We start from the raw sequence: 14,123 nt of genomic DNA on the forward strand, positions 1-14,123 counted from the left end.
AGGTGTGAGATTGCGCGGTGGAGTGACAAGGCGTTTTCTGGTGCATCAGCCAAGACAAATAACAGTCTATTCAGCCAGTGCGTACACACACACACACACACACACACACACACACACACACACACACACACACACACTAACGCCAACTAACGGCGGGGTAATAAACGTCTTTATGTGAAGAAGGTCTATTCAGGCTAAGTGCCCTGGTCACACCGAGACAGACAGACACACAACTGCATTGGTTTCGCGGGATGAGTTCAGTGCCATTGCCATAGGCACACGGAGGCACATGGACACTCACGTACACACGTACCCACACACAAACTCACACCATGTCATTAACAAGCCAGCTGACAGTTTTATACTTTTACAACCAGAACCCCACTGTGTAGATACAACAATGTTACACATATAGCTACGTAATAAGCCCAATAGCTCTTGACAATCTGTCATCTACGCACACATGCACGCACGCACACGCACACGCGCGCGCGCACACGCACACGCACACACACACACACACACACACACACACACACACACACACACACACACACACATGCACAACATACACTGTGTTCAACTATCTTAATTAGCCAATAGCCACCCAGTCATGGTAACAGGTGGGGAAGTAACGTATGCTCTGGTTTACTCCAACAGACATACAAACATTTTAGGTAGAGGACGGTGCACAAAGGAAACCTTTACACAAGAAAGGAATTAGTTCATATTGTGCCTTTCTGTGACCATGATCCTGTCTTATGGCAGTGGTTCTCAACCTGTGGGTCGGGACCCCCAGGGGGGTCCCCAAATTATTTTGGGGGGGTCCCCAGATGATTAACTTAATGTGCAACATTGTTTTCTCACTCAACAGTAAACAAACCAACATAAAGTTTAAGTGTATAGAGGGTATATGCACATTTCTTAAGTGACAATTTAAGGACTTTATAATCTAAAATGGCAAATTAAACATTGGCCAAATTGTCAAATATTAGAGGCAAGAAATTGTGAAAATAGTCGATCTACATGCTCACAACGCCTCGCAGCGCGAGGCGAGGCGTTGTGAGCATGTAGATCTGCTATTTTCACAATAGTACCGTGTTATAAAAAATGTAATGCCTCAACTCTTAGTGCTCTGGGTGGGGGGGTCCCCGGTTAAAATCTGATTATTTTGGGGGTCCTGGCCTGAAAAGGTTGAGAACCACTGTCTTATGGGATCTTCACACAGTAAAATACTCCATTTGTACCTCATAGAAGTGCACCCTTACGGTCCATCTGGTTGCATTCTGCACACTCTGAGTTAAATCAACACACAAGGTCTTGTTGCTATTAAGCTTTCTTAAGGGCCTCACAGATGAGAGGCCGATGTTGGGTCAGATCAGATCTCGTGCCCGGGGTTTATCGGTGTTCATTTCAAACGACAGCGATCCTCTGTCTTGCGACCGGGCCCGGTATATCCCGCTGTGCCAAGTGAAATATCTCAGACCATTACAAATGAGACCGACGTCTCGCGATTCTAGCCACCCACGATCTCGGGGGGGTGGTGCCATGAGAGACGTGACTAGATGAAGATTCCGCCCCCTCAAGAGGGATAAAATCAAGAGTGTTTTTCTCTCTCTCTCTTCACGTCAGTTTAATTGCCATTTGTTTAATGTTTTGACAATGAGGGTGTTACAGGTGATCCCCAGCTTAATGATGGAGACCAAATGGTAACCAAAAGGACTATTATTTATACTAAAGGGAATCTTTCTCCAAAATAATCAATTAGGCCTACCGCATGCCAGCAAAGTCAACGAGCCAACGACCCAATTAGCGCAGAAGTCCTGCAGCTGCGGTGTTCTGACTCGCTATGCTCCAAAATCCATTTTATTACCTAATTAAATATTAAAACAGCGAAATTAAACAAATATATTCGCTATAGTCTATAACAAAGAGTCTCTCTCTCTCTCTCTCTCTCTCTCTCTCTCTCTGTCTGTGCCATATTTGTAGCTAATAATGCAGTATTGATACTTTTACTTAAGTAAAGAATGGGAGTATACTTTTTCCATCACTGCGCAAATTAGACTACAGAGGCGCACATGGGTATGGTATAACGTACCTTGATTAGGCCTACAGGAGAAAATAATAAAATGTACTTCTTAAAATGAATTCATCATGCTTGTGCTTGTTGCTAAAAAGTAGGTATTGGCAACATGACTAGTGTATCGCATGCATGCCATGTTACCATACCTTAGCATTTGCAGAACTGACGCTGCTGGCAGCCGGAGGAGGAGGAGGACATTATGAGCGAGTGTGCAGGCCTATTCGTGGACTCTTTTTATTCTGACTTTGGTTGGTGTTATTACTGTTATGTTGATATGATTGATCTGAACCAAGCTGGACCCAGTGGATTATGTAGGCTAGTCTACAAGGAAGCACGTTGGCTGTCTCACCCTGTCTGTCTGTCACAGCAATGGATTAATTGGTAGAAGTTGGTGTTACATTCTTCTTTCGTTTATCATCGTCCTTTGCACACAAGTGATAACTGCGCCATCATGACAAAACATTATAAAAACAAAGGTAGGTTGGTAGTCTTCTAGGTAGGCTACTGTGCGCACACTGGCCGCTGCTCACTTTATAGATATTATAATTATATATTCAGTTATGTTTTTGGCAAGCGAGACGCGAGATGTGATGCGCATCCAGCAAGACACGGCTGAGAGTGTCGCATGATCTCCAATATCATTGATTGACCAGTGTCCACTCCTAAAAAGCATCAACCAGCATTTTAACGGCAACCAGCCAGACATTAAACAGACGAGCTTAATCAGCTAATAGCAATTATGAATGTCCAAACCTCGCCGTTGTGGGCGTGCAGTCGCAGAAAAAAAAAAGTTTAACCTCTCGCTTTTTTTTTTTACTGTCCCACCAACATCCAAGCATATAGAATAGGGACAGGCCTAGGTTCCTCAATATCATTTAGCTGGGGACCCCCTGGAACTCCCCAAGGACTGGCGGTCCTCTTTGAGGACCAATGAACAAACTGACAGAACGAGAGGCGCAATGCCTGCAGCCCGCGCGTAAAAGTAAAAAAAAAAAGGAATGCAATGGAATGTCTCTGACTTTGAGTATTACATTAGGCCTATATGAATAAGATATTATATATAGGGTGTCTGTCTGTCAAGTTGCACAAGGTCAATTTAGAGCCCTTATAATACACGGATAGAACAGCACTGCCCTAGCCAAATCTGCGCAGCAAAAAAAAAGACACTGCCTTGTTGCCAAATGACTGCGCAGAAGAAAAAAGAAGAAAGAACGCTATAGGCTATAACGTTTTTGAACAAGTGATTACAACAAGGGAGAGAGTAGGCTAAAGTAAAAAGTAAGTAGGCCTAGGCTAATAATAATAATAAAAGTGTAGGCTGTGACAGAATAGCCTACACTCTGCGCAGCCTAAAAAGGGAGGAGCTGGCTTCATATAATCTGAAGCAATCCCGTGAGCTCATTCAGACGACAATAATTGTAAAGGATTCCTACCCGATGACCCGAAAATATCAAGCTTTTTTGATATTATCGTGAGTGCTCCCGACGAGTCCCGAGGTCATAAAAAAGCTAATTAACATAATCCGATCGTGTCGGGGTACTGTTCAAGCCCAAGACCGATTCCGGGGCCGACCAAACGATTTTCCCGGGGGGTCCTCCCGAAATCTGGTCGGGGATCCTCGGCCCCGGGATCGGCTCAATGTGAACGGGCCCTTAGGTTTCAAACAATAAGGGTCCAGCCATAACACCGTATTTACCCTGTGTTTATTTACACAGAAAGCTGTCTTTCAGCGTTTGTCCTTGAGCTGACCTTGCCATTTTTTGTAAAATATATAGTTTGGCAGGCCGTTGAGGAATGCGCAGCCAAACGTCTGCTTTTGTCAGCTGCACTGGCATTAGCCTGCGTTCCAGTGTGCCTGGTGGTCAAACATAAATTCATCTCATTGCAATTTGTAGGTGCCTGAACAGGCCCCACAGCGGGAGAATGTTGTAACACACACGCACACAAACACACATTTACGCAAATACATGTGCACTACAAACCCCCCTGTGTTTCGCACCATTGTTATTCAGCTCAAGCTCAGAGTATTTTAATCACAGTGCAAACGGAGAGTGCCTGGACAAGGTAAACACTCCCATAGATACTACGGTGGCTGTGCCGACAACAATGGGGCTGTTGTGAGGGGGCCTTTCACCGGCGCGCTCACTCTACTCCTACTGTTACACTAAACACAGGTAAACAAACTAGCAAGGCCACCAGGGGTGCAGGCTCTGCTCTTTATAGAGGCAACATTGATATGCAATCTGGGTGAATCTAGCTGAGGATCTACCACTCCCATACACAGGTAGTAGTGTGACCTAAAGCCGGAGGTTTTTCGAAAGCCGCGAGGCGGTGTCGTGCACCAAAAACAGAAGATCTATACGCGCTCACGATGCGAGATCTGTTCGTTTGGATGTGCGACGCGAAACGCAACCAAGTATAAATCACAGCAGTGGTCTTCAACAGGGGGTTCCTCAGAGTTACTACAGGGGGGCCGCCAAATATTTGTGTGATAGGATCATGTTTTTTACATTAACCACTTGAACCTAGCATCCTTATTCTGACTCGAACATTAGCCAAAAATAGCAGATCTACAAGCTTATAATAGCTTGAGCTGCGAGGCGTTGTAAGCTTGTAGATCTCTATTTTCGGCAAAGAGTTTTGGTGTAGAGGAGAAAATGAGTAGACTAAGTACAGAGTGAAAACTCAAGTTTATAAGTAATGACGGTTCAAGCGGTTAAATATCTGAAAACACAAATTGACATGAATCCAAAATGCACTGATGATTGTGCTGTCAAACAATGAAACCATATAGAATCTATGAAAAGGTTGTGGGGGTCCCTGCTTCATATCTCTCTCAACTAAGGGGTCCTTGGCCTGAAAACGTTGAAGACCCCTGAATCACAGGCATAGGCTGCAGCGCGCCTGATGGGGCAGGTCAGAGAGGTTTAGGGGAGGTAAAGATCCCCCCTTCCCCCCCAACACCTCGGCAGAGGTCATTAGGACATGCCATACATTCTGCTGTCTCCAGCCTCGCCACATGACCATCACAACGGCACTTGGAGGGGTAGCGTTCTTAGTACAGCTAACGCAAGCTCCAAGCGCTGACCCCGGTGGCACAGACCCGAGAACAGCGGTAAAGAAGAGAACGTCTGGCTGGGCCCGGGTCTGTTAGGGTGCAGGGGGAAACCCATCGGGGATCAGATAAGCAGGTCCAGGGTTCAGCCCCGCTGATCCCCTCATCATGTGACCCACAGGTCTAGCCACTTAATCCTTAGAGTCACATGACTTCCCCCCACTCTCCTGGCTCTGGGTAATCTCTCCATCTAAAGGAGAAGTCAAATATGTGCAAATCCTCTTAGAACTTTCCTTGGGATTGGGTAACTCTGGAAAACTCTCCCTCTCCCCCCTTCTTCCTCCCTGCACTGTTTTCTCTGTGGTTATGTAGCGTAGCGTCCAGGGGTCTTCTTGGGGTTTCGCTTCTGGACTGAGCAGCTTTGGAGCCAAGAGGTCTAAACTGAGATCAACAAAAACAACAACAGGAGAAAACACGAGGTGGGCCTGGTCGAGGCAAGAAGAGACCGACACCCGACCTCTGGGGCAAAAGGGCAAAGGAGTGTGTGTGTGTAGAGAGAGAGAGAGACAGTCTCGGGGGCTGCTTAAAAAAGTGATGCTCTCTGACCCAACTTGCAATTATCATGTTGATTAAAGCCTGGGAACAAAAGGCTTTGGAATGCGCCTTACTATCCATCACAAGTCACAACAGCTCTAATTAGCCGGCCTCTGACCAGACTCAGAGACTGGAGAGACCGAGGAGAAGCTTCACAAAATATAATAATCACCGCCTGTCAGTGCTATAGAGATTCTACTACACCATGCTCAAAGGTTTTCTTCCACAGCCACAAGTCATAGAGCAGATCTAGGTCAGGGGTCTTCAACAGGGGGTCCGGGACCCCTAGGAAGTCCTCAGAGTTACTACAGGGGTTCCTCCAAATCTTTGAGTGATAGAGTGATTTGAGTGATTTTTTTCTCCTTTTTTATTTGAACCCTAGCGTCCATATTCTGAGAACTTTAGCCAAAAATAGCAGATCTACAAGATCACAACGCCTCGCAGCTTGTAGATTGGCTATTTTCGGCAAAGAGGTTTGGTGTAGAGGGGGAAAAGAGCAGACCGAAAACACAAATTGACATGAATCCAAAATACACTGATGATTGTGCTGTCAAACAATTAAACTATATCGAATCTATGAACAGGTTGTGGGGGTCCCTGCTTCATCTCTCTCTCGACTAAGGGGTCCTTGGCCTGAAAACGTTAAAGACCCCTGATCTAGGTTACGAGCCAAAGAAACAATGTAAAACTCTTCTATATGAATCTCAGTCCACTCTTTCCTTCCCTCTCTCTCTTTGCTCCCTCTCAGTATTTCTTTCCACACAGAAAGATCCTTAGCTTAGTTTATTCAACTTATGGGTCCATTTGTATTATCACTAGGAAACTGGGGCATGTGAGGGATGCCAGTATAAACACCATCCCACCCTCTTTCACACAGGGCTAGGGTTATGGGGTCACGTCACGGGTTTGCTTTTCACACTCAGAAATAACGTAAACTACGATGAGCTCAAGACAAAAAATAGATACGTTAAATTATGCAGCAAGTTGTAAACCTACTCATCTCACTGTGTGGCAATCATTAGACTAGTTGGGTTGCATGCTTTAAAAAATAAATCTGCCGTCTATTTATTGAAGGAGAGGGGGGGGGGAGGGGGTCGTGAATTCCCTTCTCCACATTTGTTTGTTTTCCGTCTCGGCCTGAACAGGAGGGACGCGTTCCAAAGGGCAGGAGTCAGGACTATAGAATCGAGGGACGCAATGCCTCTCTCTCCCCCCATCTCTTATCGCCGCAAGGAAAACAGGATCAACAAATGTTTTTTTGTATCCCGCTTCTCCTCCAGTCCCTTCTCTCTCACTCAGGCACGTACATAGACATCAAAGGGGGCTTGAGCCCCTGCCCTTTTATCCGTCTGTAAAAAGTGCCCTCTCCAGACCATGAATGCAGTTTTTACTATGAAGAAAGAAACGCAAATGCCCCCCCCCCCCCCCTTTCCATGCCATACCCGAAGGCAGCATTCAAGAGAATTGCCTTGTCCAAACTCTCCTGAACTTGAACGCAGCATCTCATGTTGAAAGAATTGTCCTCTCCGTTTAGTTCAGTGTGGTATCACGCACCGGAAATAGCCGACCTCCAAGCTCACGACGCGTCGCGAGCTTGGAGGCCTGCTATTTTCAATATTTTCACCAAAAGCCCCTTTTAGAAATGGGTTATAGGGTTAGCCCCTCCCACTCTAACTTCCTCTGCACGTCCCTTCTCTCTCTCTCACTCCCTCCGTCCCTCGCCCCATGCACCTCTCATGCAGTCTCCGCTTGCTCACCTTCAGGTTCCAGAGTGGCCTCCTCCTCCTTGGCGGCGGTGAGGGGCGGCCGGGCCGCGCTGGCACTCAGCAGGGACAGCAGGACGGCGGCCAGCAGCCAGGCCCAGGAGGCCATGCCCTTAGTGGGAGCCAGCAGCAGCAGGGCCCTCCATGCCCCCCTCCTCCTTAGCCTCCCCCTGGACACTGATCCCATCTGAGGGGCACCGCCCAACCATCAACTGCAGCCTGCTCAGGCCCCTTTCACTCACTGGAATTCACCCAATCACCTGGGCTGGAGCAGGACGGTAGGGTAGCCCGAAAAAGAGAGGAGGAGGAGGAGGAGAAGAGGAAAGAAGAAGTGACGGTCGCGGCAGACATAAGTCGTGAAGTTCCGATGATGGAGAGGAGGCATGAATGAATGGGGGGAGAGAGAGAGAAGAAAAGATCAGTGAAATGCAATTATAAAACTATTTAATATAGGACACTCCTGCACAGACTTGCACTTTCATTTATTCTTACATGGCAATGAACTGAAGTACAAAGAGGAGAGAGAGAGAGAGAGAGAGAGAGAGAGAGAGAGAGAGAGAGAGAGAGGGGGGGGGGGGGGGGAGAGAGAAAGCATGGCCATGTTTCAAAATGCTGTCAAACAAGCCATGCCACAGACATACCGAAGCTGTGATGCACTGACAGTGAACACACTAGGAGGCTACCACACTACGCTCACCGTCATTTCTGCCCTGTATTGTCAGGTTTGCAGGCAGCAGACACGTTTTAGCATGGGCGCCAGGCGCCGTCTGTCTGAAGCAATGTAGTGTTGTAGGTAATCCGTTTATTTAAATTTCATGAATACACGTTGTTTTTATGTTAAGGTGTTGAGGGCCTAATTAATGCCATCATGACGTTACTTTGGGTCATTGTAATCAGTAATTACAACGTAGGCCTAATATCGGCATATAAGTGTCAAAATAAATAATGAACACAGACTTGATAGTTTAGCTACAGTGGCCAACATCATTTTCTCTGGAATGGGGCATAAAGTGTATAATAAAATACAAAATCTTAATAATAATGTATTATACAATTATACAAACTCTTAGCGCAATTTTGGCGTAAAAACTGCTCAGGGAGATCAACTCGCGGCGCGCCACACAGATGCCAGACCTGTTGCGTCCCATATGTGTGAAAGACAAATCGTCACCCCATGCAACAACAACACGCACTCATTGCATTTACAATCTTAAGTGGAAATGCAATAAGCGTGAGACAAGGGAAGGCCGTCATTTAGATCTCCTAATATAATCGGCACACAAAGATCTTATTGGCGCGACATCTGCGGTGCAATCCGATTGTGAACGCCGGGGTCCCTGGAGGTTTGCAGCCAGGCTGGAGGCAGCCTCCCTGCAGCCTCCAGAGACGGTGTGTGGAGGTTTGCACTGCGACCCGGAGTCACGCTTCCCTGCGCTCCGCTCCCTCTCTGTTCCAGCTGGAAGTATCGATCGGTTTATACTCGGAAAGTCGCATGTAATTTGACTTGTAAGCGAGCGATTTTTTTAGGAGCACGTTCAGCGTGTGGTTCATCTCTTAATGGGCCTCCTGAGACTGAGAGGTGATGGCGAGGAAGCGACACGGGGACGCGTCGAAGGATCCATGCGTAAAACTGGATAGATATGGTGATTTAGGGCAGTTGGTTCTCAAAGTGGATTTCAGGGACTCTCTAGGTTCCTTTATGGGGGTCTAAATTGACCCTTACACGTCTGTAACTTTGACAGTGTACAAATGGAACCAGCCAGCCGAGCCAGGCTCCATTTGTACACTGGCAAAGTTAAAGGGAGACATTAAAATATTCAAAGTTTGAGAACCACTGATTTCATCATGATCTATGCGTATGTCTGTGTAGCCTATATGTAGGCTATCGTCCTGGCTATCTGTCAAAAACACCAGTAAACAAAACAGGTATCAAATTAAGGCAGAAATCTCGATCCTTTTAACAGGCTATACGTATGCCTCTGAAAGCACCGTAGTCTTTTAAACGTCGCTGTCAGCATGACATTCGGACACATGAGGGCTTTTTTACCTCGTGCGCTTTTCGCCTTCTATAGATCACTAGCCCCCCTCTCTATTTAAACCAGGCTCTGAATGACATTTCTTGGCACTGATTGAATCCCCTATTGAAATTCAAATCAGTTGAGCTTTTTTTTCAACAATGGGGGCTCATTTGGAGCGCTCAGTGATTTAGGGCTCCAGCACCGAGCAGTGAAAAAACAACTTGCGGTCACGGGATAATTGGCACCATAAATGCGATGTAGAAAATTAAGCAAAGTAATAAATAACCGAGACACTTGTTTAATGGCGCTTAAACGCATGATGTAAGCAGCTGTTAAATGTTCACTTTTTTTTCTTAAAACAACAAATAGATAAAGGTTTGGTATGACCGGTTTAGTGACACTTATCCATGATTTAAAATGAATACATTTCTAAATACGGACAGTTAGGATAACAAAAACGACAACAGCAGTCTTTACACAACTTTACAAACATTGGATCTAGTAGCCTAGTTATTTATTCCAAACAGTCTAAACCATTTACACACAACATTTACTTAATGGGCAAAGTTTCATGACAACTTCTACATTCAATTGTGTCACTGGAGTTTTAGAAAGGCCATATTCTACTCTTATAAGTACACAGCACCATAATGTATGTTTTGTTTTAACTTACAGCCTAAACGAAAAAAGGGAAAGGGAAAAAAAGACCAAAAACAAAGCGAAAAACGCTCAACTATTCCCACATTTGCCGTGACAGACAGACAGACAGCCAGCCAAAAGTCTTCGTATAAGCTATAACAACGAAGCTTTTCTTTTCTTTTTACTTTTTCCAACTGATTTCTTTTTCTGGTAGAAAGAAACACAGCTTACCAGGGAGGACTGAAATCTTGCAGATCTCTGTGTTCGCATGCACAGATAAGAAGGGAAGGCGAGTGCATGGGCCGAAAATCAAGGGAGGAATGTGTCTACAACTCCCGACGGAGCTCCAATTCTCCTCCACTGCACCAAAAAATGCTGTGAAGCGCCGTGCTTTCTTAAAACTCTCTATTCCACAACAGCTCTCAACTGAGAGACCAGAGAAAGAAACGCGACGAGTATATTCCAAACCCAGTATAGTCCACAGTGCATACAAAAAGAAATCCGACTTTCGTATCCTTTGACTTGGGGGAAAGAAAAAATATAAGCCCCGCTGTCCTCCTCCTCCTCCGAAACTTCTTTCCTCCCTTCACCAAGTTTCTTCTAGAGGCAAAAACATGTCACTGCGTTCCCCTCTGTAGCAGCAGCGCTACTTCTCCTCTAAATGGAAGCCTGGAAAGTTGTGAGGAGCAACAAAACCCGGGAGCGAAAGGTAGAAGAAGAGGACAGATGTCTTATACAAAAACATAAAATCCATCAATGTATGTATGGTCCCTTGCGAAAGAGCGTCTTCTCCCCCCCCGACAATCCTGGTACTGTTCTTCTCAGACGCTTTGTCAGGTTTACTATTTTTTTTCTTCTCCTCCTTACGTCCCCACACACTTCACGGGCCCCCTCCTTCCCTCCCTCGCTCTCTCTCTCCATCCAGTCAGTGGGTGTCTCTCACTCCCCCCTGAAATACGAGCCGCTTCCTGGGACATAGCACTGTTTTTTGGCTCCGTGTCCCCTCCGCCAATCACAGGGGAGAGTCTAGAGGTCCCATGGCCCTCCAGGACGGCCCCGTTGTGATTGGGTAGCCGTTTGACAGGCAATCTCTGTCTGAAGTGAGAATTAGAGAATATGTATTTTTGAATTAATATTATTATTATGGTGATCCGGATTGTTGCCTGTTTGTTTCATACATGGGATTTTCTGTCCGTCTGAGATATTTGAAGACGTCGCTTCTTCTAAACAAAGCTGCCACATCAATAACGGAGCCAATCACTGCACGCTGTCCGGGCTATGGGATCCAGCCTCCACTAGTTGGCCTCAAACTTTGCTGACTACAAACTCAGTCCTGAAATCGCTTCAACCCGCAGAAACAGCGCCGCTCTGTGGTCAACGTGCAACATCTGCGCAAAGACATGCGTATAACATTGTAACCTACAGGCTAATACACATGATGTGCGGTAATACTATGGGTGCACTGGCCAATACAAACTAATAGCCTACATGAGTGCACCTGAGACATGTCCTTAGTACAACAAAAACGTCCACAATCAAGATTCATAATAGTCATCGACTACTAGAAAATAAACACCTACAAACAAAGGAGAGTTTATGCAGGAGATGGAGAAGGGAGGGCTCCTATAACTTGAGCCAGTTAACAGCTCAAGATGTCTCCCACATTGTTCCAGCCTCTGAGGGGTTCTGAAAGAGAAAAGTGAGACAGATGGGAGGGTTGGAAGAATCCAATCTCCCTTTAAGTTCTTATTTTGAATCCTCTATTTAATCAAGGAAGGAAAACTTTTCCATTCATTTTGAATAAATGGACTAATGGAGCTCCTATTCTAAGGCAGAGCAGCCCTGCCTTAGAATAGGAGCTCTATTAGGCCATCACAGCTTTGCTTGTGAATGGAGAGTTTTATGTCTGTTTTCTGTTCCCTCTTTTTTTTCCCTCGTCCTCTCCATCTCTGTCACCCTCAGTAAAGCCATCAGACAGAAGTGCTGGAGGGTGACAGCTTGGGTAGAAAAAAAAGGTAACGAAGGAGAGTTTGACTAACAGGAAAAAAAATACCTCCTAGTCCTACCCCTTCTCATTTTCTCTTTATCCATTCATTCACACGTAGGTCCATTTACGGAATCCCAATTTATTTTCCGCTGTTCGAGCAGCACAGATTTGAAAGGAAACCTTGTCAAATTGAAGCCACAGCCTTTGACTGCAGAATTGGGTGAACTCATTCCCCCCTGTGCAGAGGTACATACATCAACCTGTCATTGTCCTTTCTCATCTCCACGTCTCTGCGGTCGTCCCATCTTTGTCCTATCTTTCATTCTGACTCTTTAATCCCCCCCATGCACTTACTCCACCACCAGGGGCGTCACAAGGGAGGGGAAAGTGGGACCGAGTTACTAGGGCCCAAGGTGGAGGGGCCTTAATTATTTTATACTTGAAAAATTGAAAAATAGCAGATATACAAGCTCGCAGGGCGGCACCGAGCTTGTAGACCTGCTATTTTTGAAAAGTTGTGAAAATGTGTGCAAATCTTTGAATATATGTATTTTTTATTATTTATTTTGCACCAATGTTCACGATTTTTCAAAAATAGCAGATCTACAAGCTCGCAGCGTGGCACTCGGTGCCGCGCTGTGAGCTTGTATATCTGCTATTTTTCAATAGTTAAAGTACAAAATGTGAGTGAATCCTTGTACCCTGCAGGGCCCAGAATTTGGTGCGACACCCCTGTCCACCACCAGACCACAAGATGAACCAAGGCAATGAGGTGAGAGGAAAATAAAGTGACACGCTAATATCTTGTCACCAGCATCTTAAGATGAACATATTGATTCTGTCACTGTTGGTAGAAATCACCAGGTCTCAGCAGGTTTCATATTTTGGCCTATACTTTTTATGTTGAGCATATAAGCTGCTGTAAAGCAACTGATTTTAATATTTGTTATGGCATGGTTCTGAAGGGGCCAGCTGTTTAAAACAGATCCTGCATCTCTATCCTTATAGCAGCTCAGCTCATGCTGCTGAACGAAGCACACAAAGCTCATGTTCACTTAGCACATCACTGTAAAGACCTGTAAATGGATGAAGGAAAGCAATTCTCTCACTATAAGCCAGAATAAAAAAAAAATCCCCTTTCTTTTAAGATTAAGCTAATATGTAGGGGGGTTCACACACAATCCTCTCATGGCCAGTATTTGTTAACCAGTAGTTCTCAACATCTTGCAGGGTCTAAAGTTCTGAAAGGATTCAAAGGAAGAGTAGGGAGACCACTGCAGATGTACTAGTTACCATTGTCACTGTTAACAATAACATAATTATTGGTTAAAAGATGTATTCATTAAAACAAGTCTCAGATTGCAGCTTTAACTTAGCTTAGCTTTCTGGGAAAGGCTTTTCAATTGCACGAGGGGCCCATGCCATTATTAGTCTTGTTTTTAGAATATAATATTTTATTTTTATTTTGTAAACTTAATTTTTGGTATGAAATATTGTATTTGCAGTTTGCAATTAGTCAATGCTTATTATTATTAGTATTAGTAGTAGTAGTAGCATTAGTAGTTCCGACAGGCTAGTATTATTTTCTTGTGTTTGAAGCTTTGGCCATTATTTGAACTAGGCTCTCACCAGTCATTAAGCCTACCTCCTGCTGATATGCTAATCTGAGATGCTATTGGAGTGAGCTAATCAACACTGGCCCTTGCTTCTCTTTATGTCAGGGACTGGCTAATTGGTTCACATTAAACCCTCCTGTCTCCACTTGTTGAGCCTCACCACTTTAAACTGGTTGGGATGGATAGCATTTCATCTGATGTTCAGTGATTCATACCAGTCTTCCCCTGCACTGGAATTTAGTAGTTGGTTGTGGTGCAAGAAGCTCAGGGTCGTATCCCAAGTTTAGGGCATGACCCTTAGTAGTCCCTGCAGTGCACACAGGCAGCTAAGAGCTAACACAGTACATCTGCTATAACCCCAACAGTAT

At 45.2% G+C, this 14,123-nt stretch overlaps 1 protein-coding gene across 1 annotated transcript in view; it reads right to left on the reverse strand.

The window, feature by feature from the left end:
• The window catches only part of LOC308297205 (fibroblast growth factor receptor 2-like), a gene marked incomplete at its 3' end in the record, with an annotated part of 55,801 nt that extends 44,760 nt beyond the window's left edge, over positions 1–11,041 (reverse strand). The window contains exons 1-2 of the mRNA XM_080740621.1: positions 10,384–11,041; positions 7,490–7,760 (exon numbers count right to left, since the gene is read on the reverse strand). Of these exons, the coding sequence (XP_080596747.1) occupies positions 7,490–7,682 (193 nt within the window). The 5' untranslated portion in view covers positions 7,683–7,760; positions 10,384–11,041. The remainder of the gene's footprint in view (positions 1–7,489; positions 7,761–10,383) is intronic.
• Between the last annotated feature and the right edge of the window lie 3,082 nt (positions 11,042–14,123).

This window comes from Nannobrachium achirus (assembly GCF_963921795.1).
Source record: "Nannobrachium achirus genome assembly, chromosome: 13".
Taxonomy (NCBI): Eukaryota; Metazoa; Chordata; class Actinopteri; order Myctophiformes; family Myctophidae; genus Nannobrachium; species Nannobrachium achirus.